General features: G+C 43.5%; 1 protein-coding gene across 2 annotated transcripts in view; it reads left to right on the forward strand.

Annotated features, from left to right (window-relative positions):
• Positions 1 to 25,352, forward strand: part of sgsm3 (small G protein signaling modulator 3) — a 195,703-nt gene that overhangs the window by 46,893 nt on the left and 123,458 nt on the right. For both annotated transcript variants that reach the window (XM_048521343.2, XM_048521344.2), the window contains exon 4: positions 10,561 to 10,627. In XM_048521343.2, the coding sequence (XP_048377300.1) occupies positions 10,561 to 10,627 (67 nt within the window). The remainder of the gene's footprint in view (positions 1 to 10,560; positions 10,628 to 25,352) is intronic.

Genomic DNA, 25,352 nt, shown 5'->3' on the forward strand with positions numbered 1-25,352 from the left:
TAACTCGCCTGTAGTGTTCAGAGATGTGCAGATTAGGTGGTTTATAGGGAGATGGGTCTGGGTGGGATGCTCTGTGGGTTGGTGTGGACTTGTTGGGCTGAAGGGCCTGTTTCCACATTGTATGGATTAGAATATAGACCATTACAGCACAGTACAGGCCCTTCGGCCCTCGATCTTGTGCCGACCTGTCATACCGATCTGAAGCCCATCTAACCTACACTATTCCACGTACGTCCATATGCTTATCCAATGACAACTTTTATGTACCTAAAGTTGGCGAATCTACTACCGTTGCAGGCAAAGCGTTCCATTCCCTTACTACTCTGAGTAAAGAAACTACCTCTGACATCTGTCCTATATCCTTCACCCCTCAATTTAAAGCTATGCCCCCTCGTGCTCGCCGTCACCATCCAAGGAAAAAGGCTCTCCCTATCCACCCTATCTAACCCTCTGATTATTTTATATGTTTCAATTAAGCCACTTCTCAACCTTCTCTAATGAAAACAGCCTCGAGTCCCTCAGCCTTTCCTCGTAAAACCTTCCCTCCATATCAAGCAACATCCTAGTAAATCTCCTCTGCACCCTTTCCAACGCTTCCACATCCTTCTTATAATGCGGTGGCCAGAATTGTATGCATACTCCAAGTGCGGCCGCACCAGAGTTCTGTACAGGTGCAGCATAACCTCTTGGTTCCGGAACGTGATCCCTCTATTAATAAAAGCTAAAACACTGTATGCCTTCTTAACAGCCCTGTCAACCTGGGTGGCAACTTTCAAGGATCTGTGTACATGGACACCGAGATCTCTCTGCTCATCTACACCACTAAGAATCTTACCATTAGCCCTGTACTTTGCCTTCTGGTTACTCCTACCAAAGTGCATCACCTCACACTTGTCTGCATTAAACTCCATTTGCCACCTCTCAGCCCAGCTCTGCAGCTTATCTATGTCTCTCTGCAACCTACAGCATCCTTCGTCACTGTCCACAACTCCACCGACCTTAGTGTCGTCTGCAAATTTACTAACCCATCCTTCTAAGCCCTCATCCAGGTTATTTATGAAAATGACAAACAGCAGTGGACCCAACACCGACCCTTGCGGTACACCACTAGTAACTGGTCTCCAGGATGAACATTTCCCATCAACTACCAACCTCTGTCTTCTTTCAGCAAGCCAATTTCCGATCCAAACTGCTACATCTCCCACAATTCCATTCCTCCGCATTTTGTACAATAGCCTTCTGTGGGGAACCTTATCGAACGCCTTGCTGAAATCCATATACACCACATCAACCGGTTTACTCTCATCTACCTGTTTGGTCACCTTCTCAAAGAACTCCAATGAGGTTTGTGAGGCACAACCTTCCCTTCACAAAACCGTGCTGACTATCCCTAATCAATTTATTCTTTTCTAGATGATTATAAATCCTATCCCTTATAACCTTTTCCAACACTTTACCAACAACTGAGGTAAGGCTCACTGGTCTATAATTACCAGGGTTGTTTCTACTCCCCTTCTTGAACAGGGGAACCACATTTGCTATCGTCCAGTCGCCTGGCACTATTCCTGTAGACAATGATGAGTTAAAGATCAATGCCAAAGGCTCAGCAATCTCCTCCCTGGCTTCCCAGAGGATCCTAAGATAAATCCCATCCGGTCCAGGGGACTTATCTATCTTCACCCTGTGTAGGATTTCTAATACCTCTTCCTTGTGAACCTCAATCCCACCTAGTCTAGTAGCCTGTATCTCAGTATTCTCCTCAACAACATTGTCGTTTTCTAGAGTGAATACTGTTGAAAAATATTCATTTTGTGGCTTCTATGGTTCTAAAGTTGTCTTTATCTATCTTCGGTTAGTTAGTCATAGTACAGAAACAAGGCAAAATGTACATTAATGTAAAACAAAGAATTGTGGATTCTGGAAATCTAAAACAAAAACAACTGGAGAAAACTAAGCAAGTCTGCCAGCATCTGTAAAGAAGAAAGCAGCATTAACGTTTTGAGTCCGATTTTTTTGGTTGGGGGGGGGGGGAATGGTGGTTGGGAGAGGATCCTGGCTCTAAATGCCATTTTTTAAAAGGTTTTTCAGCGCTGGAGCTGATTTCCTCAGTTTCATTGAGCAGTAATTACTGTTTTTGTAAGATTTGCATTGCTTTTGTAACTTTTTTAAAATATTTAACAAAAGATACTTTAAATGGGAGGAAAGAGAGAGGGCAGGAGATGATATTTTGAGAGAAAGACCACATGGAGGGGTCAGAGATCAACAAGAATATATCAAAAGAATCAAGCAGCGAACTTTCACAGCCAACTGTGAAATTACAGACATCTCTGGAGATCTGCCAAACAACGAGTGCAATGCAGTTTCGCTGCTGACCTTAAGCGACTACAGCAGTTGGGAGTGATCAGTGATTTCACAGCCTGATCAGCTCAGTGTTTGGTTTCAAGACTGATAAAACTTAAATCTTTTATAAATTTATAAATAAACCTTTAAAATGAGTAGGGTAAGGATATTTTTCTGTATTACTGATAATCTATCTCTGCAGTAAATTTTTAATATAAAAGTTATCCCAGAATAGTGTTTTTGAGCAATAAGACTGTGCTCATGTGGAGTTTTTGAGAAAGTGTGTTGTAATTGTTCTTTGCATATATTGTGGGTCTGTAGATTGTTTAAAGTGCAGAGATGGCTTTTAGTAGAGTGATGTGCTCTTCCCAACAGATTTAGGAGACTAGTGAGCATTTCAATGTTTCTGGAAATTGTCTGCAGAAAGTGTGTTTGGGTGCGAATCCTATCGGATTGCACAGATTAGTTGGACCAGCAGTTAGAGGCAATGAGGAATTTACAGGAGTTCTGGAGGTTGTGCTGGATGGCAGTTTCAGGAAAGTGGTAAAACCGCAGGTACAGTCAGATGAATGGGTTACACCTAGGAGAGATAGGCAGGTAGAGCAGGAGTCTCCTGAGGCTATCCCTGTCAAAATAAGTACGCTGTTTTGTATATTGTCAGGGGACTATAGCACTGACAGCCAGGTTTCTGGTACTGGGACTGCTCTACTGCAATGGGAAATATGTCAGGTTCCAAGTGACTGCATGTGACTGGGGACTCTGTAGACAGGGAAATGTCAAAATGGGTATTTCCTTCCTGGTGACAAGGTCAAGGATGCCTCGGAGAGAGTGCAGAATATTCTCAAAGGCAAGAGTTACCAGCAAAAGGTTCATTAAAATCCCTACAGTGTGGAAGAAGGCCATTTGGCCCATCGAGTCTGCACGACCTTCTGAAGAGCATCCCACCCAGACTCACCCCTACCTCTCTAACCCTGCATTCCCCACAGCTAACCCACCTAGCCTGCACATCTCTGGACACTATAGTCAGTTTAGCATGGCCAGTCCACTTCACCTACGTGACTTTGGGGGGAAACTGGAGCACCTGGAGGAAACCCACACATAGGGAGAATGTGCAGACTCCACACAGACAATTACCTGAGGCTGGAATCAAGCCAGTGTCCCTGGCGCTGTGAGGCAATAGTGCTAACCACTGAGTCACTGTGCCTGCCCAAGGTTGTTGTACATGTTGGTACCAATGACGTAGGAAGAGAAAGGGATATGTTCTGCAAAGTAAACACAAGAAATTAAGTAGGAGGTTAAAAGGTAGGCCCTCGAGCACAGTAATATCTGGATTATTCCAGGTGCCATGTGCTAGTGACAGTAGAAAAAGGAGGAAAGGGAAGAGAATCCATCGCTGAGGGCAGGGATTCATATTTTTGGATCATTAGGATCTCTTCTGTGGTGAAGGTTCCCTATAAATGAAAGACGGGTTACACCTGGTTTGAAAGGAGACCAATATCCTTGAGGGGAGATTTGCTAGTGCTATTCAGAGGCTTTAAATTTAGTAAGAGGGTGTGTGGGATTGAAGGAGAGAGTCAGAAAAGAGATGTCTGTGCCTAGTACAGTAGAGAAGGGGAGCAAGTTAAATAGTCACAGCAGGCAAGAGCAAGGCAGAGAATGAGGTAAGACTGATAAATGAAACAGCATTTATTTCATTGCAAGAGGCAGATAATGCAGCTGAACTCGGGGCATGGTTGGAAAAATGGTGCTGGGATAACATAGCTATTGCGGAAATGTGGCTCGGGGAGGGGCAGGACTAGCAGCTTAATGTTGCAGACTAAAGGTGCTGTAGGAAGGATAGAAAGGGGGGCAAGAGAGGAGGGGGAGTGGCATTTTTGGTTAAGGACAACGTTACGGCTGTACTGGGTCGACATTCCTGGGAAAATATCCTGTGAAGTTATGTGGGTGGAACTGAGAAATAGGAAAGGGATGATCATCTTATTGGGAGTGTACTATGCACCCGCGCGCCCTCCGCCCCACCACCACAATAGTTGGTGGGGAATTAAGAAGCAAATATGTAAGGAGATCTCAGATATCTGTAAGAATAGTGAAGTTATAATGGTAAGGGATGTTAACTTTCCAAACATAGACTGGGACTGCCATAGTGTTAAGGGCTTGCTTGGAGAGGAATTTAAGTGTGTACAAGAAAATTTCTTATTCAATATGTGGATGTATCTCCTAAAGAAGGAGCAAAACTGGACCTTTTCTTAGGAAATAAAGCAGGGCAAGTGACTGAGACTTAGATTGGGAGGGACTGTTTACAGGTAAAGGGATGATTGGAAAGTGGGATATCTTTAACATTGAGATAACGAGATTTCAGAGACAGACTGTTCCTATTAGTGTGAAGGGCAAGGCTGTTAAGTATGGGGAAAGCTGGATGACTCGAAGTTAAGGCTCTGGTCAAGGAAAAGGGGGCAAATGCCAGGTATAGAAAGCTGGGATCAAGCAACTCCCTGGAGGAGTGTAAGGGCGGTAAGAGTACACTTTAATAGGGAAAACGAGTGTAAAAAAGGGACGCGAGATAGCCTCAGCAAGCAGGATTAAAGGGAATCCAAAGAGATTCTAAAAATACTTAATGGGCAAAAGAGTAACTCAGGAGAAAATAGGGCCCTTAAAGATCAACAAGGCCATCTGTGTTTGGAACTGCAGGAGATGGGTGAGATCCTGCATGAATATTTCACAGCAGCATTTACTGTGGAGAAGGATATGGAAGCTAGAGAACTTGGGAAAATAAATAGTGATTTCTTGAAAAGTGTATATGTTACAAAGGAGGAAGTGCTTTAAAGTGCACAAATCCACAGGACCTGATCGGGTGTGTTCCAAAACTGTGGGAAGCTAGGAAAGAGATTGGTGGGCCCCTTCCTGAGATATTTGTACCATCGATAGCAACAGGTAGGTGCTGGAAGACTGGCTAGTGATTAGATTAGATTAGATTCCCTACAGTGTGGAAACAGGCCCTTCGGCCCAACAAGTCCACACCGCCCCTTGAAGTATCCCACCCAGACCCATTCCCCTATAACACACACGTACACCCTTGAACACTACGGGCAATTTAGCATGGCCAATCCACCTAGCCTGTACATCTTTGGACTGTGGGAAGAAACCGGAGCACCTGGAGGAAACAGACACGGGGAGAATGTGCAAACTCCACACAGACGGTCACCCAAGGCTGGAATCGAACCTGTGTCCCTGGTGCTGTGAGGCTGCGGTGCTAACCACTGAGACACCGTGCTGCCGCAATGTTGATGCTATTATTTAAGAATGGTGGTAAGGAAAAGCCAGGGAACTGTAGACTGGTGAGCCTGACGTCAGCAGTGGGTAAGTTGTTGGAGAAAATTCTTAGGGACAGGAATTAAATGCATTTGGAAAGGCAAGGACTGATTAGGGAGAATCAACATGGCTTTGTGCATGGCAAATAATGTCTCACTGACGAGTTTTTTTTTGATGCAGTGACAAAAAACTTTGAAGTCAGAACAGTAGATGTTGTCTGTATGGACTTAGCAAGGCTTTCGACAAGGTTCACAAAGCAGATTGTTTAGCCAGATTAGGTCACGTGGAATCCGGGGGGAGTTAGCCAACTGGACACAAAATTAGTTCAAAGGTAGGAGATAGAGGGTAGTATTGGAGGTTTGACAGAAGGCCTTTGACCAGCAGTGAGCTGCAAGGATCAGTGCTGTTTAAATGGTTTAGATTTCATTGTGGAATTACTCCAAAATTGGTGGTGTAGTGGACGATGAGGAAGGTTATCTCAGAGTACAGTGAGACCTTGATCAGAAGGGCTAATGGGCCAAAGACTGGCAGATGAAGTTTAGATAAATGTTAAAGTGTTGCATTTTGATAAGGTAAATCAGGGCAGGACTCATGCAGCCAATGGTAGAGCCCTGAAGAGTCTTGCCAAACAATGGGACCTAGGGGTGTAGGTGCATAGTTCTTTGAAAATGGAGATGCAAATAGATTGGGTCGTAAAGACTACATTTGGCACGCTTGTCTTCATTGGCCAGTGCATTGAGTATAGCAGTTAGGATGTCATGTGGTGATTGAACAGGACATTGATGCCATTTTTAGAATGCTGTGCTCAGTTCTGCTCTCCTTGCAGTAGGGTTTAGAAAAGATGTACAAGGATGAAACCAGGCTATAGGGAGAGGCTCTTTGCCCCTGGAGCGTCAGAGGTTGATGGATATCCATTATAAGTGGTTTATAAAATCATGGATGGAGTGAATAGCCAAGGTCTTTTTCCCAGGGAAGGGGAGCCCAAAACTAGACTGCATAGGTTTAAGGTGAGAGGGTAACAATTTAAAAGAGACTTTGGTGGGGTGGGAGGGGGACAACTTTTTCGTGCAGAAGGTGTCATGGATAGAACTAGCTGCCAGAGGAAGTGAAGGAGGTCAGTAAAATAACATTTGAAAGGCATCTGGATGGATGCATGAATAAGAAGGGTTTCAAGCGATATGGGACAAATGCTGACAAATGGAACTAGATCAGTTTTGGATGTCTGCTTGGTTTGGCCAAGTTGGACTGAAGGGCCACTTTCTCTGCTGAGTAACTCTAAACTTTTCATCCGAACAGGTCGTAGTTCTCAGGCTTAAAATGCATAAAGGTGGATATATCCTCAGGACCTGATCAGGTATACCCTAGGACTCTGGGAAGCTAGGAAAGTGATTGCTGGGCCCCTTGCTATTTTATCTACTAGGTAAGCTGCTGGAAGACTGAAGGTTGATTAACGTAGTTTTTTAAAAAAGTGGTAAGGAAAAGGAAGGGAACAGTGTGCCTTCTGTTAGTAGATAACAAGGTGTAGTGCTCGATGAACACAGCAGGCCAAGCAGCATCAGAGGGGCAGGAAAGTTGAGGTTTTGGGTCGAGACGCTTCTTCCAAAAAAAAGCCTTCTGTTAGTATTTGCCAAGTTATTGCAGGGAATCGTCAAGGGCAGGTCGTGTCTCACAAACCTCATTGAGTTTTTTGAGAAGGTGACCAAGCATGTGGATGAGGGAAGGGCAGTTGATGTGGTGTACATGGACTTCAGCAGTAAAGCCTTTGATAAGGTTCCATATGGTAGGCTATTGGAGAAAATACAGAGGCACTGGGATTGAGGGAGATTTAGCAGTTTGGATTAGAAACTGGCTTTCTGTAAGAAGGCAACGAGTGGTGGTTGATGGAAAATATTCAGCCTGGAGTCAGGTCACTAGTGGTGTGCCACAAGGGTCTGTTTTGGGACCACTGCTGTTTGTCACTTTTATAAATGACTTGGACGCAGGCATAAGTGGATGGGTTAGTAAGTTTGCAGATCACACTAAATTCGGTGGCGTGGTAGACTGTGGAAGCATGTTGTGGGTTGCAGGGAGACTTGGATAAACTGCAGAATTGGGTCGAAAGGTGGCAAATGGAATTTAATACGGATGAATGTGAGGTGATTCACTTTGGGAAGAATAATAGGAAGGCAGACTGCAACTGTACAAAACGCTAGTGCGACCTCATATGGAATATTGCGTGCAGCTCTGGTCGCCTGATTACAGGAAGGATGTGGAAGCATTGGAAACGGTGCAGAGGAGATTTACCAGGATGTTGCCTGGTCTGGAGCGAAGGTCTTGTGAAGAAAGGCTAAGGGACTTCGGTCTGTTCTCATTGGAGAGAAGGAGGCTAAGAGGGGATTTAATAGAGACATACAAGATGATCAGAGGATTAGACAGGGTGGACAGTGAGAGTCTTTTTCCGAGGATGATGACTTCAGCTTGTACAAGGGGGCATAGCTACAAATTGAGGGGTGATAGATTTAAGACAGATGTCAGAGGCAGGATCTTTACTCAGAGAGTGGTAAGGGCGTGGAATGCCCTGCCTGCCAATGTAGTTAACTCAGCCACATTAGGGGCATTTAAACAGTCCTTGGATAAGCATATGGATGATGATGGGATAGTGTAGGGGAGGAGGGGCTTAGATTAATTTACAGGTTAGCGCAACATTGCGGGCTGAAGGGCTTGTTCTGCGCTGTGTTATTCTATGTTCTATTAATCCTGCGGTACTGGATTTTTGTGTACTTGGAAAGACAATGACTGATTCTGTATAGTTAAGAGATAATGGGAACTGCAGATGCTGGAGATTCCAAGATAATAAAATGTGAGGCTGGATGAACACAGCAGGCCAAGCAGCATCTCAGGAGCACAAAAGCTGACGTTTCGGGCCTAGACCCTTCTGATGAAGGGTCTAGGCCCGAAACGTCAGCTTTTGTGCTCCTGAGATGCTGCTTGGCCTGCTGTGTTCATCCAGCCTCACATTTTATTATTCTGTATAGTTAACATGGCTTTTGTGCATGACAAATGTTGTCCCACTGACTGGCAAATGAGACTAGATTTATTTAGGATATCAACTCAACATGGACGAATTAGACTGATAGGTCTGTTTCCATGCTCTGTATGTCTATGACTCTGTGACAAATTGAGAGACATGCATAGGATGGATAGTTGTCATTTTTTTTCCCAAGGGCAGAAATGTCACATACTAGCTGGTGTATGTTTAAAGGAGATGTGAAAATTCTTTACACAGAGGTGGTACGTGCCTGAAACGTGCTGCCAGTGGAGATAGCAGAAGGAAATATGATAGCAGTGTTAAGTGGCATTTAGACAGGCACGTGAACAAGCAGGAAATGGAGGAATGCTAACCATGTTGGGGAAGGTGGTGATTGGCGGACATATAATGAGCTGAAGGGCTTGTTCCTGTGCTGTACTGGTCTATATAATCGTTGCAGTAAAGGAGAGCATTCAGCCATCCTGTTTGCCAAATCACTGCGCACTTTGTGTTAGTGTCAATTTTGCCACATAACTCTGCTTTTATTTAACTAACCATTTTATACAGAATTGACTGCAGGACATTCTTCTGGGGAGGACAAACAGCCAGGGATGGTTGTCTTCATTGGTACCAAGAGTTAAGAATGTTGTGGAGATTTGAACAGAGTTCACATTTCTGAAAGGTTATGACATGAAAGATTAATCCTGATTTTCTCTTCACAGAAGTTACCTGATTTGCTGATTTGAGTATTTCAAGCATTTTCTGTTTATTTTTGTTTGTAGATTTCCAGCGTCTGCAATGTTTTGCCTATTCTATTTCATGTCTTGGTTGCTGCCCTTTATGTAGAGATGTTATTTATTGGAATTTAATCTGATCGGCAATTTTTTGGTTGATCTTTGGATAATTCTGTTACCTTGAAGAGGTTTTCAAAAGTGCTGCGGGAGGTTTTAGAAACCCTTTGTGCTCCCTGCAACTATCTGAAGAATGCTTATTGCAAACATTTTCCTTTTGAAGTTCCAGCATAAACCACTGGAGCAGTGACCGCCCCAAGATTGAAGACTCCTTTGCTGGACTGGCCTTAATGCTACAGACCATAAGTTATCAGAGCAGAATTAGGCCATTTGGCCCATCGCCTGCTCCACCATTTGATCATGTTAATGTTTCTCAACCCCATTGTCCTGCCGTCTTCCTATAACCTTGATCCTGTTACTAAATGAGAACTTTTCGATCTCTGCCTTAAATACATTCAATAACTTGACCTCTACAACTTTCTGTGGAAATGAGTTTCACTAATTCGCCACCTTCTGGCTGAAGGAATTCCTCCTTGCCCCAATTCTAAATGGTTGTCCCTTTACTCTGAGGCTGTGCTGTTGGGTTCTAATCTCTCCCACTAGTGGAAACATGTTCTCCGTGTCTACACTGCCCGGGCCTCTCGGTATTCTGTAAGCTTCAATGAGATCCCTTCTCATCATTACACAGACCCAGTGACCTCAACTATTCCTCATATGACTAGCCTTTCATGCCCGGGATCTTTCTCAGTAAACTACCTCTGGATCCCCTCCAGCGCCACCACATCCCTCCTTAGATACAAGGCCCAAAGCTGCTCCCTATAATCCAGATGCAGTCTGACCAGATCCTTCTTCAGTCTCAGCTGTGCATCCCTGCTGTTGTATTGTAGTCGTCTCTAAAGGAGTATTACTATTGTATTTGAATGCTAACATTGCATAGAACAAATTCCCTTGTATTTTGTTTTCTTTTAATCTTGGCAGTAGAACTTACTTTGGCAATTAGTGAAGCCGGTTGAAACATTGTCATCTTTTACAGTCTCGCATCCCTTGGATGTTGAGCTGCTGGTTAAAAACATTGTATGGAACTTATCCACCTCTGCTCTGGTTTCTTTTCAGAAGAAAGACTCTGTGGAGGACTCAGAAATCCAATATGACGAGTTTGGGTTTCGGATAGACAAAGAAGGTAAATGGAAATTTAACCTCTGTTAGTGTCCCTTTGACCACCAGATCTTCTGCTTGCAACCCTTGCCATTTTCCATTTGTCAAGGAAGGAAATTCAATGTAATAAGATTGTCAGTGATTGAAGTCGCAACAGGAGCAAGTTGCATCTGACCAAAATCTTTAAAGTAATTAAATACGTTTCATTGGTTGTTAAAGAAAGTACAATAACAATTTATATAAGGAAATATTAAGAAGACATGTTATCAAAACCTTGGTGAAAGAGGTAGTTTCAAAGTTTCTTTTTAGAGGAGGGATAGGGGCATGTCGAGATGAGGCATATTGTTATCAATGGACTTTTACATTATTCTTGAAGTTTCCCACCCTCTTGACTCCAGAAGCCTCATTCACAGCAAGGCTTCAGAAGAAGGAACTGGCAAGCAGGATTTTTTTTTACAAAAAGCATGTATTCCTAGTTCAGAATTTCTTCACTACATGTATTTAATACTGTAATCTTAGTTACCATACTCCGATGTGCTTGTGGCTCAAATAATAAGAACCATTTTTCTAGTTCAGCTGTTTTCTGAGTTCCTATGTCACGGATTCTTATGTAGACCATGACTATTGGATCCTCACTTAATCCTCAAAACACCTATCCAATCCTGAGGAGATATTCTAAATCATGGCAGGAACACAGTCGTCTGGGCATCTGAAGAAGTTGGCTCTCCTCCACTTCTGTCTGTTCAGTTCCCAGATCTTCGTCACTGTCAATTGTCTGTTCCTGTCTCTGACCATGAACTGAATCAGCTGGCCCTTAACCTAAAAAACATAATAAAGCATTCATCTGTGTTCAAGTGTTCCAGCTCAGCCTCCAGTTTAATGAATCTCAGATGAAGTTCCTCCAATTGGAGACACTTCTGCAGATGTGTTTGCTTTGGTTCACACAGGTAAGGTTCTTCAGCTGCTGCACATCTGTCTTGATAGATTTAATCAGTCATTTGATTAGTTCAGTTTAGTTAATGCCTCAAGTGCTGTCTGTCCTTTATATTTTTATTATTTGGATTAATGTTCTACTTACTCAGATTTTGTCAATAACTAATATAAGTGCAGCTCCAGCACATCTCTAGACAACAATGAATTAAAAGAGCCAATACTCAAAGCCATACTGACAATAGGATTTAAGACCGACGATAAATGACCTGAGTATGTGATGCACCTACAAGCCTATGGCCAAACACAACCGCTCCTTCACAAATTCACATATCATGCAAACTCCACCAAAAACACAATACTACCTGGGGGAATGACAGACTGCCTCTGACATCAATATAGCCAGTGCCAAGGGAGAACAGTTAAGTGTTTGCCTTTGACTTTCATGATCACCATGGCCATGCTACAACCAAGGTTACAATACAACTGTCCAGAAGGTCTCAAAGTCATAAATTCTCATCAGAGCCAACATACTCTATTTGGGATCTGGGATTCCACAGACTGCAGTGGTAACTAAATGAACATCTACATCTCACTCTCATTTCCATTCACCCCTTTCTTCAACAAGCGCATCAAATTTGAAACCATTGATTACGCTGCTTCTGTCACTTTCCTTTCTGAGTTCATACAAACACTATTTCCTGCCACCTTTGAGATAATAAGGACTGCCAATGCTGGAGTCAGAGATAACACAGTGTGGAGCTGGAGGAACATGGCAAGCCAGGCAGCATCAGTGGAGCAGGAAAGTTAACATTTTGGGTTGTGACACTTCTTCAGAAATAGGTTGGGGGGTGTGGGGGAGCTCTGAAATAATAGAGAGAGGAGGGGCAGGGCTGGGGAAGGTAGGTGGTATTATGATAGGTGAGTGCAGGTAGGCAATGGTGGGGATTGGTTAGTAGGTGAGAAGAGCAGATAGGTGGGAGAGAAGATGGACAGGTCAAGAAGGCGGGGGTGAGAGTGAATGTTGGTCATGGAATGAGGCCGGAGGTGGGGAAATTTTGAAATGAGTAAAGTCCACATTGAGACCATTGGGTTGTAGGCTCCCCAAGGTGGAATATGAGGTGCTGCTCCTCCAATTTCCAGTTGACATTGCTGTGACACTGGAGGAGGCCCAGGATGGATGTGTCATCCAGGGAGTGGGAGGGGAGTTGAAGTGGTTCCTGACTGGAAGGTGTTGTCGTTTGTTACGAACAGAATGCAGGCGCGCTACAAAGCGGTCTCCGAGCCTCTGCTTGGTCTCGCCAATGTAGAGGAGGCCATGTTGGGACCAGCGGATGCAGTACAACATATTAGCAATGTGCAGATGAACATTGCCTGATGTGGAAGGATTTTTTTGGGTCCTTGGATGGGGGTGAAGGGCGGAGGTGTAGGGGCAGATGTAGCACCTTCTGCACTTACAGGGAAAGGTGCTGAGGGTGGTGGGACTGGTGGGAAGTGTGGAGCTGACAAGGGAATCAAGGAGACAGCGGTCCCCATGGAAAGCAGATAGGGGTGAGGAGAAATATATCCTTGGTTGTTGGGTCAGATTGCAGATCGCAGAAGTGGCGGAGAATGATGCTTTGAAGCCAGAGGTTAGTGGGATGATACATGATGACAAGAGGGATTCTGTCTTTGTTTTTGTTGTGAGGAGGTGTGTGACGGCAGAGATGTGGGAAACGCAAGAGATGTGGTTGAGAGTGTTTTTGACCACTGAAGAGGGGATGCTACAGGCCTTGAAATAAGAGGACATCTGGAATGTTCAGGAGTGGAATGCCCCATCTTGGGAGCAGATACGGTGGAGGGGGAAGGAATTGGGAGTAGGGGATTGTATTTTTGCAGGAAGGTGGGTGAGAAGAGGTGTAGTCTAGGTATCATCTTCGCCTCCTTGACCTGACACAACCTGTCCATCTTCTCTCCCACCTACCTGCTCCTCCCATCTCACCGACCAATCCCCATCGCTGCCTACCTACACTCACCTATCACCATCCCACCTACTTCCCCCAGTCCCACTCCTCCTATATTTATTTCAGAGCTCCCTTCCCCCTCCCCCATTTCTCAAGAAGGATCCTGACCTGAAACATCAGCCTTCCTGCTCCTCAGATGCTGCCTGGCCAACTGTGTTCCTCCAGCTCCATACTGCATCATCTCCTGCCATCTTTGCTTTCTTGTGCCCCCGAATATCCTCTCCTAGTTCATCTTCTCCATGAGTCCAACTTCCTGATCCCATTAAATTGTTAAATACCAAAGCATCTCTTCTCAACTCCTACGCTCACCTAATGTTATAAATCACCCTCTTGCTTTGATTGCTGAACCCTTTCAAAACCTTTAATCATGTACTCTAAAGTGACATCCTGCATGTTTCCTTGTGTGAAGCACTGCCTTATCTCCAGTGTTCCACTCACAGCACTAAAATGGCTCTAAACAAGCGTGATGGAATGCTTCTTTCTCGTCTGGATGAGGGTTACTGCAACAACACTCAAGAAGATTGACAACATCCAGTAAAAAGCAGCCCTCCACTACAGACACTCAGTAGCAGCAGTGTGTACTATCTATAAGATGCACTGCAGAAATTCCCAAAGATTCTCAGACAGCACCTTGGATACCTGCAACAATTTCTGTCTAAAAGGGCAAGGGTAGCAGATAAATGGGATCACTACCGTCTGCAAGCTTCCCTCCATGCCGCTAACCATCCTGACTCGGAAATATATCACTGTTTCTTCGCTGTACCAATGTCAATATCCTGGATTCCCTCTCTAAGGGCATTGTGGATCAACCAACAACATGTTCAAGGCAACAACTCATCACCACCTTCTCAAAGGAAACGAGAAATGAGCAATGAAATGCTGGAGAGCAAACAACGTCCACTTCCCATGAGCAAATACTTTTAAAGAAAAGCCTCGCACTTCCCGTCTGCAATGTTCTCAAACCCCACACCTCTGAGCAACATGCACATGTACTGTCAGAACCATTCACTTCTTTTGTCCTGTTTTCAGCAATTGTGCCTTCAGTTGTATGGGCCTTAAGCTCTGGAAACCGCTAAATCTTCTCAAACTGTCTTATCTCTTGTTCTTGCTTCTGTGCACATTTGCATTCACCCTCGTGCACACCCTGTCCCTTGACACCCCCCATCACTTGCATGCACCCCAACTCTTGCCCTCCCTGAGTGCGCACTCTATTCCCCTACCATCTCTCACATGGGTGCGTGCTCCACCTCTCACAGTCCCCTCGTATCCTATCTGGTCCCCTGCGGACAATTCCCACCCCCATCTCTAATGTTATCAATGTTTGTATTTGAGAGACCGGGTAATGTCTTCTCCGCAGTAAAAAATCACAGCCACAAGTAACATGTTTGAAGTCCCCTCCAGTTTTGCCACACAGCCTGACATATCTGTTGGCCAGTTCCGTCTTGAAACTGGATGATTATTTTTTCTCTCTTTCTATCCAGCAAGCTACAGTGCGCAGTGCCTTACACTTGCAGTCCACAGATAGGAAATGAATCAATCACAAAGCTGGTGGCTGGGATTTCATGCCCTTGCATAGACTGCAGGTTCTGAAATTCTGTCCTTGAACTTCTCTGCCTCTGCATCTCCCTCCTTTTTATTTAACAATACTGTTCAAATGGATGTCTGATGAAGCTTTCAGTTACACACCTGATCTCTTCCTCTGACAGTGTGCTCACTTTTGTCTGAATACACTTCTGTAATGCTCCTTAGGATTCTTTACAATGTCAATTGAGCTATATAAACAAAAGTTGCTTTTGTTTACTTGGATGATGAATAATGAATTCTTATGATTTTAGTGAAGATCAGCTCTTTCACCAGCTCCAGCCCATCCCATCACTGATGAGAAGGATTACATAACTCTGTTAGTAATATGGAGAGGAGTTTACTGGTCGCCTCCTTGCTGCTCCTTCAGCTTTCGTGTTCGCTCACAGTTATAAAATTCAGTCACAAGTTTGTGTGAGAGATTGCATTTGCTAGGAAAATGAAATGGATGATGGAATTGTTTGGATACTAATCTTTTTCACTTCTGACATCTGAGCTCTGATCAATTGAATGGAAACCTCCCTATTGTCATGATCCCAGCAGATGTTATTGCTGGATAAGCTAAACCACAGACAAAAATCTGTTCTTTAGAAATTACTTTGGTTTTAAAGAAGTGGCCTCTTTCTGAAACATAGACATGCAATGTTACAGGTTTTGCTTTGACAATAAAACAATTTATTAACAAAATAAATGAAGATAATGCAGAATAAACCAAATGATAAGACCATAAGAAATAGGATCAGGAGTAGACTTTTCAGCCCTTCAAGCTTGTTCTGCTTTTCAGTAGAATCAAGGCTAATCTGACAATACTCATGTCCATTGTCCTGCTTTTTCCCTATTCATTCTTAATCAGGAGGGGAGTCAATTTAATGAGTCGACTTATGATGTAAATTCAATTTTTTTTAACCATTCATTTTAAGTTTAACCCCATTATTCTAAAAAAAGGTCCTTTCTAAATTGAGGGAAATAAGGAGCTTTTGTACAGTACCTAAAACACCATGCAAACAAGGCTCACCATAGTCATAGTCATACAGCATGGAACAGACACTTTGGTCCAATTTTTCCATGCCAACCAGGAATCCTAAACTGATCTGGGCCCATTTGCCAACATTTTACCTATATCCTTCCATTGCCTTCCTATTTATGTACCCGTTTGGATACCTTTTAAATGTTGTAATTGTACCTGCCTCCATCATTTCCTCTGGCAGCTGATTCTAGACTTGTGCCATCCTCTGCATGAACATGTTGCCCCTCAGGTCCCTTTTAAGTCTTTCCTGTCTCACCTTAGACCAATGCTGTCTCGTTTTGTCTTTGGATCTATCACCTCTGTAAGTTTGTTATATGTGAGTTCAATTTATAGACTGAAATTGCAGATACCTTCTTAGAACTATTATAAGCCTGAGCTTAAGTGTACTCAACGTTACAGTTTTATCCCAACCCTTCTGGACTGGGGCTAACAGTTAACTCACCATTCTAAATTCAGTTCATTCCCTTCTCCAAAAACACTGGTCTATACAGCCATCTTCATTTGAGAACTTCATAGGACTACTCAAAACACAAAGTAAAACTGAAACTAAAGTGTTCCTTTCTCAAGGAGCTTGAAAAAAGACAAGTTCCTGAAACCTTGAACAAACAGTGAGGCACTAATGTTTATCTTACTGGTTCATAAAAGAAACCTCTAAAATATGCAAAAATCCATTAGTGGTGCACAAAAATCTATGCCAGACTTCAAGAAATATTTTAAAGAAAATCACGGTTACAGAAACACTTGCAAATGAATTATAAACTTCAAATGCACTGAAAATCTACAGATTCTTAATCAAAAACAAAAAGCCCAAAGTTAGAACGTAAAACAGTACAGCCTTAACCCGCCATTTCTGTGCTGACTATGATGCTTTTGTAAACAAATCCCACCTGCCTGCATGTTGTCGGTATCCCTGTATTCCCTGCCTGTTCCTGTGCCTGTCTCTTAGACTTTGCTAACATCAATTTCTACCAACTCCTCAGACATAATGTACCAGGCACTTGCCAGCCTCTGTACACAAGAACTACCCATCGCCCTCCTGCCCCAAATCTTCCTTAAACTTTACCCCTTTCACCTTAATCCAATGTCCCTGAGTATTTGAAATTTCCACCTTGGGGGAGAAAGACTGACAATCCATACTTCTATCAGGTTGTGCCTCAGCCTCTGACGCTGTAGCAAAAACGATCCAAGTTTTGTCCAACCTCTTATTAATGAACTCCAGTCCAGTTGTCACCCTGTAAAATCTCTTTTTTTCACCAACCACCAAGCCTCCACATCCTTCCTATAGTGTAGTGACCAGAATTGCACGCACTGCTCCAAATGTTGCAATGCAACTTGCCAATTTTTATACTCAGTATCTTGACTGATGAAGGCAAGCATTCTGTATGCCTTCTTTACCACTAATTCACTTGTGTTGCCACTTTCAAGGACCATTGAACTTGGACTCCAAGATCCCTCTGTATTTCAGTGCTCCTAAGAGTTCTGCCATTTACTGTATACTTTGCTCTTGCATTTGACCTAACAAAATGCATCACCCCATACCTGTTTTGTTTAAACTCCATCTCCAACTCCACCAAATTTTGTTGTCTGCAATCTTATGAATCAGACCACCAACATTTTCATACACGCATGCATACATTTTCAGGAAGGATCGTTCGACTTGATGCTGCCAGAGCTGCTGAGCTTTTCCAGCAATTTTTGTTTTTGTTTTTGTTTCTGGTTGATAGCATCTGCTCTTCTTTCAGTTTTTACATTTTCACCCATAAGACAAATCCTACAAGAAAAAATAACCAACTAACCCACTAAAATGACAGCTAAAGGTCAGACAATTGGAGAAGAAACCTATCCGACAGGAAATTAACAGACAGTGAGAAAGCTGTACTAATATGTGGACTCAGTTACAACCACAGAGATGTTAACAAGACAGAATTCCTAGCCAGACTAGAATCCACACTGAAGACCAACGGTATTAATGAGGAAACCCAACAAGCCGTAAGATAGGCAGTAGCCCTGACATTGACCAGAAGGATCAAACTTAACATTCTCAACATACCAGAAAGGAAGGCCCTAGAAGGACTGAAGAAAGATAAAAATATCATAATCAGCAAACATAAGGCGCATGATAGTCATACTTAACAAATGAGACTACTTCACCGAGACACAGACGCTAGGAGCAGACACAAATATATATCAATAAGTGGAAACAGACCTGACACTGCAACTGGGAAATAAAATCATCTACACATTAAAAAGACTTGAACAGACCGGACAAATTAGCAAAGCAGGCTACCTGAAAATGAGACCTGGAGGGAGAAGCACCCCCGATTCTTCGGCCTCCCAAAGATACACAAGCCGGAAGTACCCTTCAGACCCATAGTCTCTCTCCAAGGGACACCAGCATGCACGTTAGGCAAGAAATTGCAATGAAAATTAAAGCACCTCATCAACAACGCAACCCAATCAATCCACTCAGCCCAGGAGTTGCTCAAAGACGTAAGAATAGATGAGGGCAAGACCATGGTGTCCTTTGACATTACCGCCCTATTCACATTGATCTACATACCACTAGAAAGAGAAACACTAACAACACTACTGCAGGAACTGGACCCAAGTAACACCATCTCCACAGACACAATGCTGAAATGACTGGACCTATGCCTAGCGACCCATTTTACCTTTAATGGCCAAATCTATGAACAAACCAACAGAACACCTATGGGGTCACCCATCTTTAGACTAATAGCAGAAGCAGGGATGCAGAGACTCGAAAGCACAGCCCTTCTGCACATCCAACCCAAACTATGGATCTGATATACGGTCGACACTTCTGTCATCATCAAACTGACTAAACTAGAAGAAACACACCAACTTATAAACAACATTTTCACTGGCATAAAATTCACCAGACAAGAAGAACAAACAACTCCCATTCCTGGGTGTGATGGTAGGGGAAATTTCTGACCAAAGTATATGGAAAGGCCATGCACGTGGATCAAGTCTTAAATTCCAACAGCTACCATGCCGACCACCCACAAATTGAGTTGTGTAAAAACACAGTTCAAACAACACACTGCAGCAACCCAGAAATACACCAAAATGAGGAATAATGCCTCCACCAAGTATTTAGAGACAATGGATACCCAAACAGCTGGGTCTGACGATGCCTGTCACACAAACAACAGGAAGATTTTTTTCTTTATTCATTCGTGGATGAGAGTGTTGCTCGCTAGGCAGCATTTATTGCCCATCCCGAATTGCCCAGAGGGGATGCTGTGGGTCTGGAGCCACATGTAGTCTAGACCAGGTAAGGATGTCAGTTTCCTTCCATAATGGATATTAGTGAACCAGATGAGTTTTTCTGCCAATAGCCAATGGACTCACAGCCATCATTAGATTCTTAATTCCAGATATTTATTGAATTCGAATTCCATCATCTGCCATGGTGGGATTTGAACCTGGGTCCCCAGAATGTTACCTGGGTCTCTGGATTAATAATTCAGTGCTAATACCACTAGGCCATCGCCTCCCCTTTGCAGTGCAAGGACAATACAGTACGCTCTGACACATGTCACCATACATCAAGAACACATCTGATCACAAGACTACTATGGTCACTGGGCATCAGAGTAGAACACAAACCTATATCAACTGCTAACAAGAATGAAAGACCCCATGCCACAGTGGATGGAACCAACATCACTAAGGATGGACCTCGCTGTATTTCAAGCAGTATGGAGCTGGAGGAACACAGCAGGCCAGGCAGCATCAGAGGAGCAGGAAAGCTGACATTTCGGTTCAGGACCCTTCTTCGGAAATGGGATCCTGACTGAAAACGTCAGCTTTCCTGCTCCTCTGATGTTGTGTGGCCTGCTGTGTTCTTCCAGCTCCACACACTGTGTTATCTCTGACTGCAGCTTCGGCAGTTCTTACTAATGTTAAAAGCAGCTTCTCTTTATTTTTCTGCCAATCAGCATTACAAAATGCCTTCTGTTCTGCTGTTATACTGGCAGCATTGTCTTCAATGAATTTTGAAGTAACTCACTCATTTAATCCTTCCACAGTCACAAGAATATGTCCTTTGTGATCACAATCTTTCTAAACCACTATCTTAACAGTAATGTTTTTATTAAAAATCTTTTTTTAATCTACCCATTTACATATTCTCTTTCTGCTTGTTAGATTTCCATTAAAACCTCTTTCTTTACAAACTCAGTGTGGTTTTCTACTTTATTAATAGTTTTGTGCTTGCTCTCAATGCCCCTCCTTTATCTGCTTCATTTTAACTTCCTTATGTTTCGCCATTCTGTAATTGATAATCGCCTGTGAAGGCTTCTGTTTGTGCTGTTGCTGTTCTGGTGACCAGTTCTTTGATTGTGTCCTCTTTTACCAAATCTTTTTTCATTTTGCTGAAGGGAAAAACGTACTTGACCTTATCCTCACCAATCTTCCTGCTGTAGATTCATCTGTGCATGCCTGTGTGAGTAAGGGTAACCTGAAGAAGGGTAATACCCAAAATGTTGACTGCTCCTTTCCTCCAGATGCTGCCTGGCTTGCAGCTTATCTACCTTGGATTCCAGCATCCGCAGCTTTTTTGTCTCTGATCACCATATAATTCTCATGAAGACAATCTCCAACCTTCACATTGAGAAGAGCCTCCATCATGTTGCGTGGCACTATCAGTGATGTGGCGATGCTGCTGATGGACTGGGGTGGATAAGTCAGAAATCACATGACACCAGGTCATAGTTGAACAGGTGTATTTGAAATCACAAGCTTTCGAAACGCTGCTCCTTTGTCAGGTAAAGTGAAGGGTGAATAACCAGTCTCTGGAGGTGATCAAAAGTGTCAGATGGTGTGAGTAAAGTGTCAACAGCTGAAAAGCAAGTGAAGGTCGACCTATGATCTGATTAATTGAGGCAGAGAGATAATTACAGAAAGTTAAAAGTAAGATGGTGCTGGAGACAAACCAAATGACTGGAATAGCATGATAGGTATAAGAGTCACATGCTGAGGGTCTAACCAAAGTAATAACTAATCCAGAACTGCACAAACTAATTAGGGTAGAAAGATTATAACAAGTTATCAGGTGATAGTGTCCAAACAGAACAGAAGGGAAGACTTTACAAATACAGAAAAGTATGGTGGGGTTACTTGTTATTCAGCCGATAACACTCCACTCACACATTTATGCTACCTTTTTGATCTCTCTGTCTATAAATTTTGTGCCTGATTACTTCCGTTCAATTCACTTGATGAAGGAGTAGCATTCTGAAAGCTTGTGATTTCAAAAATACCTGTTGGACTATAACCGGCTGTCATGTGATTTCTGACTTAAATCAGGACAGGCTTTGAACAGGCCTGGCAACTCAAGACTGAGCATCCTTGAAGCTTTGTGGGACATCAACAGCAGCAGAATTGTACTCCAGCACAATCTGTAACTTCGTGGCCTGGCATATCCCCCACACACCCGTTACCATCAAGCCAGGGGATCAACCTGCTTCAATGGAAAGTGAAGGAGTGGTAGGAACATACCAGACATTCCTGGAAATGAGATGTCAACTGGGTGAAGCTAACAAACAGCACTGCTTCCATGCTAAACAGCATAAGCAGCAAGAGACTGGGCTACTATAGTTACCTTGTCCCAATTGCCCCAGTAACTGGGGCCAGGTAACCATAGTAGCCCAAACCAAACATGGGCACACGAGAATTCCTAGTGGCATGGTTCTCCACTCATAATGCAATCAACAAACATATAGAATTGGACCCCATATACAAACCCATATAGATCAAAACCAGAAATGACACTACTCATCATAAAGGACCAGACAGTGTAAATTCCAAGCGGACTAGAGTAACATCGCTTCATTGGATGCTCCACTGATGATGTTACCTAGCATGGTGCCGAAACATCTGAACGAAAACAAGCCAGCTTGGCAAGCACGTCAGCAGCCTTCCTAGTGTTCTGCCATTCATTGAAATACGAGGCAAGGAAATATTCAAAGTGCATTACCTCACATTTATCAGTGTTCAGTTCCATTTGTCATTGATCTGCCCGTCTGACCAATCTGTTCATATCCTTCCATAATCTAGCACCCTCCTTTTCATGTTCAATCACCCAGCTAATCTAAGATGGCCTGTTCTCTATCTGTTTCAAAAAACCAATACTCCGGGAATTCCTCCTATATCATATTCTGACTAATTTGATTTGGCCAATTTATGTATTGATTAAAGTAACCCAATGATTACATCTCTGATTTCCTGCTAAATGCCATTCCCAACATCACCACGAGTTTGGTGGACTATATATCACCCTCATTAATGTTTTTGCCCCTAGGTATTTCTCAGTTGTCCCCACCCAAATTCTACATTGTCTGAGCTAATATCTTTGCTTAATATCGTGTTTATATCCTCTAACCAGGAATGTAACTTCACCATCTTTTCCTTTTTGTCTGTCCTTTCTAAATACTGAATATCCTATGTTCAGTTCCTATCCCTGGTCAACCTCCAGCCATGTCTCTCCAGTCCCAACTATTATCATACCTGTTTGCAATCTATTTGCATGAATAGTTCATTCAAATGATTTCAAAAGTTCTGCGTGTTCAGGCACAAAAGCCTTAAGGCTTGTCTTTATAATGTTCCTTGTCCCATTCCTATTTTTTCTTACTGTAGCCTTGTTTGATTCTGACCTTTAATTCCTGTGCCCATCACTTCCCTTATTCCCCTTTGTGTCTTTTGTTCTTGATTCTCCTTCCTCTGACTCCTTGCATAAATTCCCATCTTTTGGCCAGTTTAGTTCAAACCCTCCCAACCATTTGAAAAATACTCCCCCTGGAGCATCAGCCAGGAGAAAGGCGATAGTCTAGTGACTATTACCAGACTATTAACCAAAAACTCAGCTAATATTCTGGGATCCTGAATTGAAATCCTGCCACAGTAGATGGCAGAATTTGAATTCAAGAAAACAAAAATCTGGAATTAACACTCTACTGATCACCATGAAACCATTGTCTATTTTTGGAAAAACCCATCTGGTTCACTGATGTCCTTCAGGAAAGGAAATCTGCCATCCTCACATGGCTGACATGTGATTCCAGACTCACAGCAGTGTGTTTGACTCTCTATTGCCCTCTGAAATGGCCTAGAGCAGACCATTCAGTTGCACCAATTACTACAAATTCTTAAAAAAAACGCGAATGCAGACGGAACACCTAGCATCCACCTAGGCACCAGACATGACAATGGCAGAAACAGCACTGTTGACCCTGCAAAGTCCTCCTCACTAACAGCTAGGAGCTAGTGCCAAAATTGGAAGAGGCACGGTGGCACAGTAGCTAGCACTGCTGCCTCACAGCGCCAGGGACCTGTGTTCAACCCCAGCCTCGGGCGACCGTCTATGTGAAGTTTGCTATGTGAAGTTCTCTCCGTGTCTGCGTGGATTTTCTCCGGGTGCTCTGGTTTCCTCCCATAGTTCAAAGATGTGGAGGTTAGTTGGATTGGCTGTGCTAAATTGGCCATGGTATTCAGGGAAGTGTAGATTAGGTGGGTTGTAGAAGGATGGGTCTGGGTGGGATGCACTGAGGTTCGGTGTGGACTTATGGGCCGAAGAACCTGTTTCCACACTGTATGGCATTCTAGGAGTCTCGGTCTAGCTGTCACAATGACTAGTTAAGCAACAGCCTGACATAGTCATACAGAAACATACCTTAGAGATAATGTCCCAGACACCACCGTCACTATCCTTGAATATGACTTGCCTCATTGGCAGGATAGCCCCACAGAGGTGGCAGCACAGTGGTCTACAGTCAGGAGAGAGTTGCTCTGGGAGTACTTAACATTGACTTTGGACCCTATGAAGCCTCGCAGCTTCAGGTTAAACATGGGCAAGGAAACCTCCTGCTGATGACCACACACTGTCCTCCCTCAGCTGACGAATCGGTACCCCTCCATGTTGAACAACTCTTGGAGGAGCACTGATGATGGCAAGGGCACAAAATGAACTCTGGGCGGGGCATTTCAATGTCCATGACCAAGAGTGGCTCGGCAGCAGTACTACTGACCTCAACGTTGCCAATCTGTCAGCTGCAGTTGCATCTGTTCATGATAGTATCAGTAAGAGTAATCACCGCACAGCCCTTGTGGAGATGAAGGCCTGCCTTCGCATTGAGAATAAGTTCCATCATGTGTGCTAAATTTGCACAGATCAAGCAACTCAAGACTGAGCATCCATGTTGCACTGTAGGCCATCAACAGTGACAGAATTGTATTCCAGCGCAATCTGTAACCTCACGGCCTGGCATTACTCCCACTCAACCATTACGATCAAGCCGGGGATCAACCCACATTCAATGAAGAGTGCAGGAGGGTATGCCAGAAGCAGTACCAGGCATACCTGAAGATAAGATATCAATCTGGTGAAGCTGCCAAACAGCATCACTTTCACACCAAATAGCGAAAGCAGCATGTGATAAGCAGGGCCAAGCAATCCCACAACTAACAGATCAGATCTAAGCTCTGCAGTCCTGCCACATCCAATCGTGAATGTGGTAGACAATTAAACAACTCACTAGAGGAGGAGACTCTACAAATATCCCCATTCTCAGTGACAGAAGAGCCCAGCACATCTGTGCTGAAGATAAAGCTGAAGCTTTTGTTGCAATCTTCAGCCATAAGTGCTGAGTGGATGATCCATCTTGGCCTCCTCCAGTGGCCTCCAGCATTACAGATACCAGTGCTCAGCCAATTCAGTTCACTTCATGTGATATCAAGAAACAGTTGGAGACACTGGATATTGCAAAGGCTAAAGCCCTGACAACACTACTGAAGACTTGTGCTCCAGAACTTGCTACTCCCCTCCCAAACTGTTCCAGTGCAGTCACAATACTGGTATCTATTTGACAATGTGAAAAATTCCCCAAGTATGTCCTGTACATAAAAAAAGGACAAATCCAACACAGTCAATTACAGCCCCATCAGTCTAGTCTCAATCATCGATAAAGTGATGGAAGATGCCATCAATGGTGCTATCAAGCAGCACCTCCTCAGCAATAACCTGCTCAGTGATGCCCAGTTTGGGTTCTACCAGGGCCACTCAGCTCCTGATCTCATTACAGCCTTGGTTCAAATATGGACAGAAGAGCTGAATTCCAGAGCTGAGATGAGAGTGACATCCCTGAACATCAAGGCTTCATTTGACCGGGTGAGGCATTAAGGAG

Source organism: Stegostoma tigrinum, chromosome 38 (assembly GCF_030684315.1).
Source record: "Stegostoma tigrinum isolate sSteTig4 chromosome 38, sSteTig4.hap1, whole genome shotgun sequence".
Taxonomy (NCBI): domain Eukaryota; kingdom Metazoa; phylum Chordata; class Chondrichthyes; order Orectolobiformes; family Stegostomatidae; genus Stegostoma; species Stegostoma tigrinum.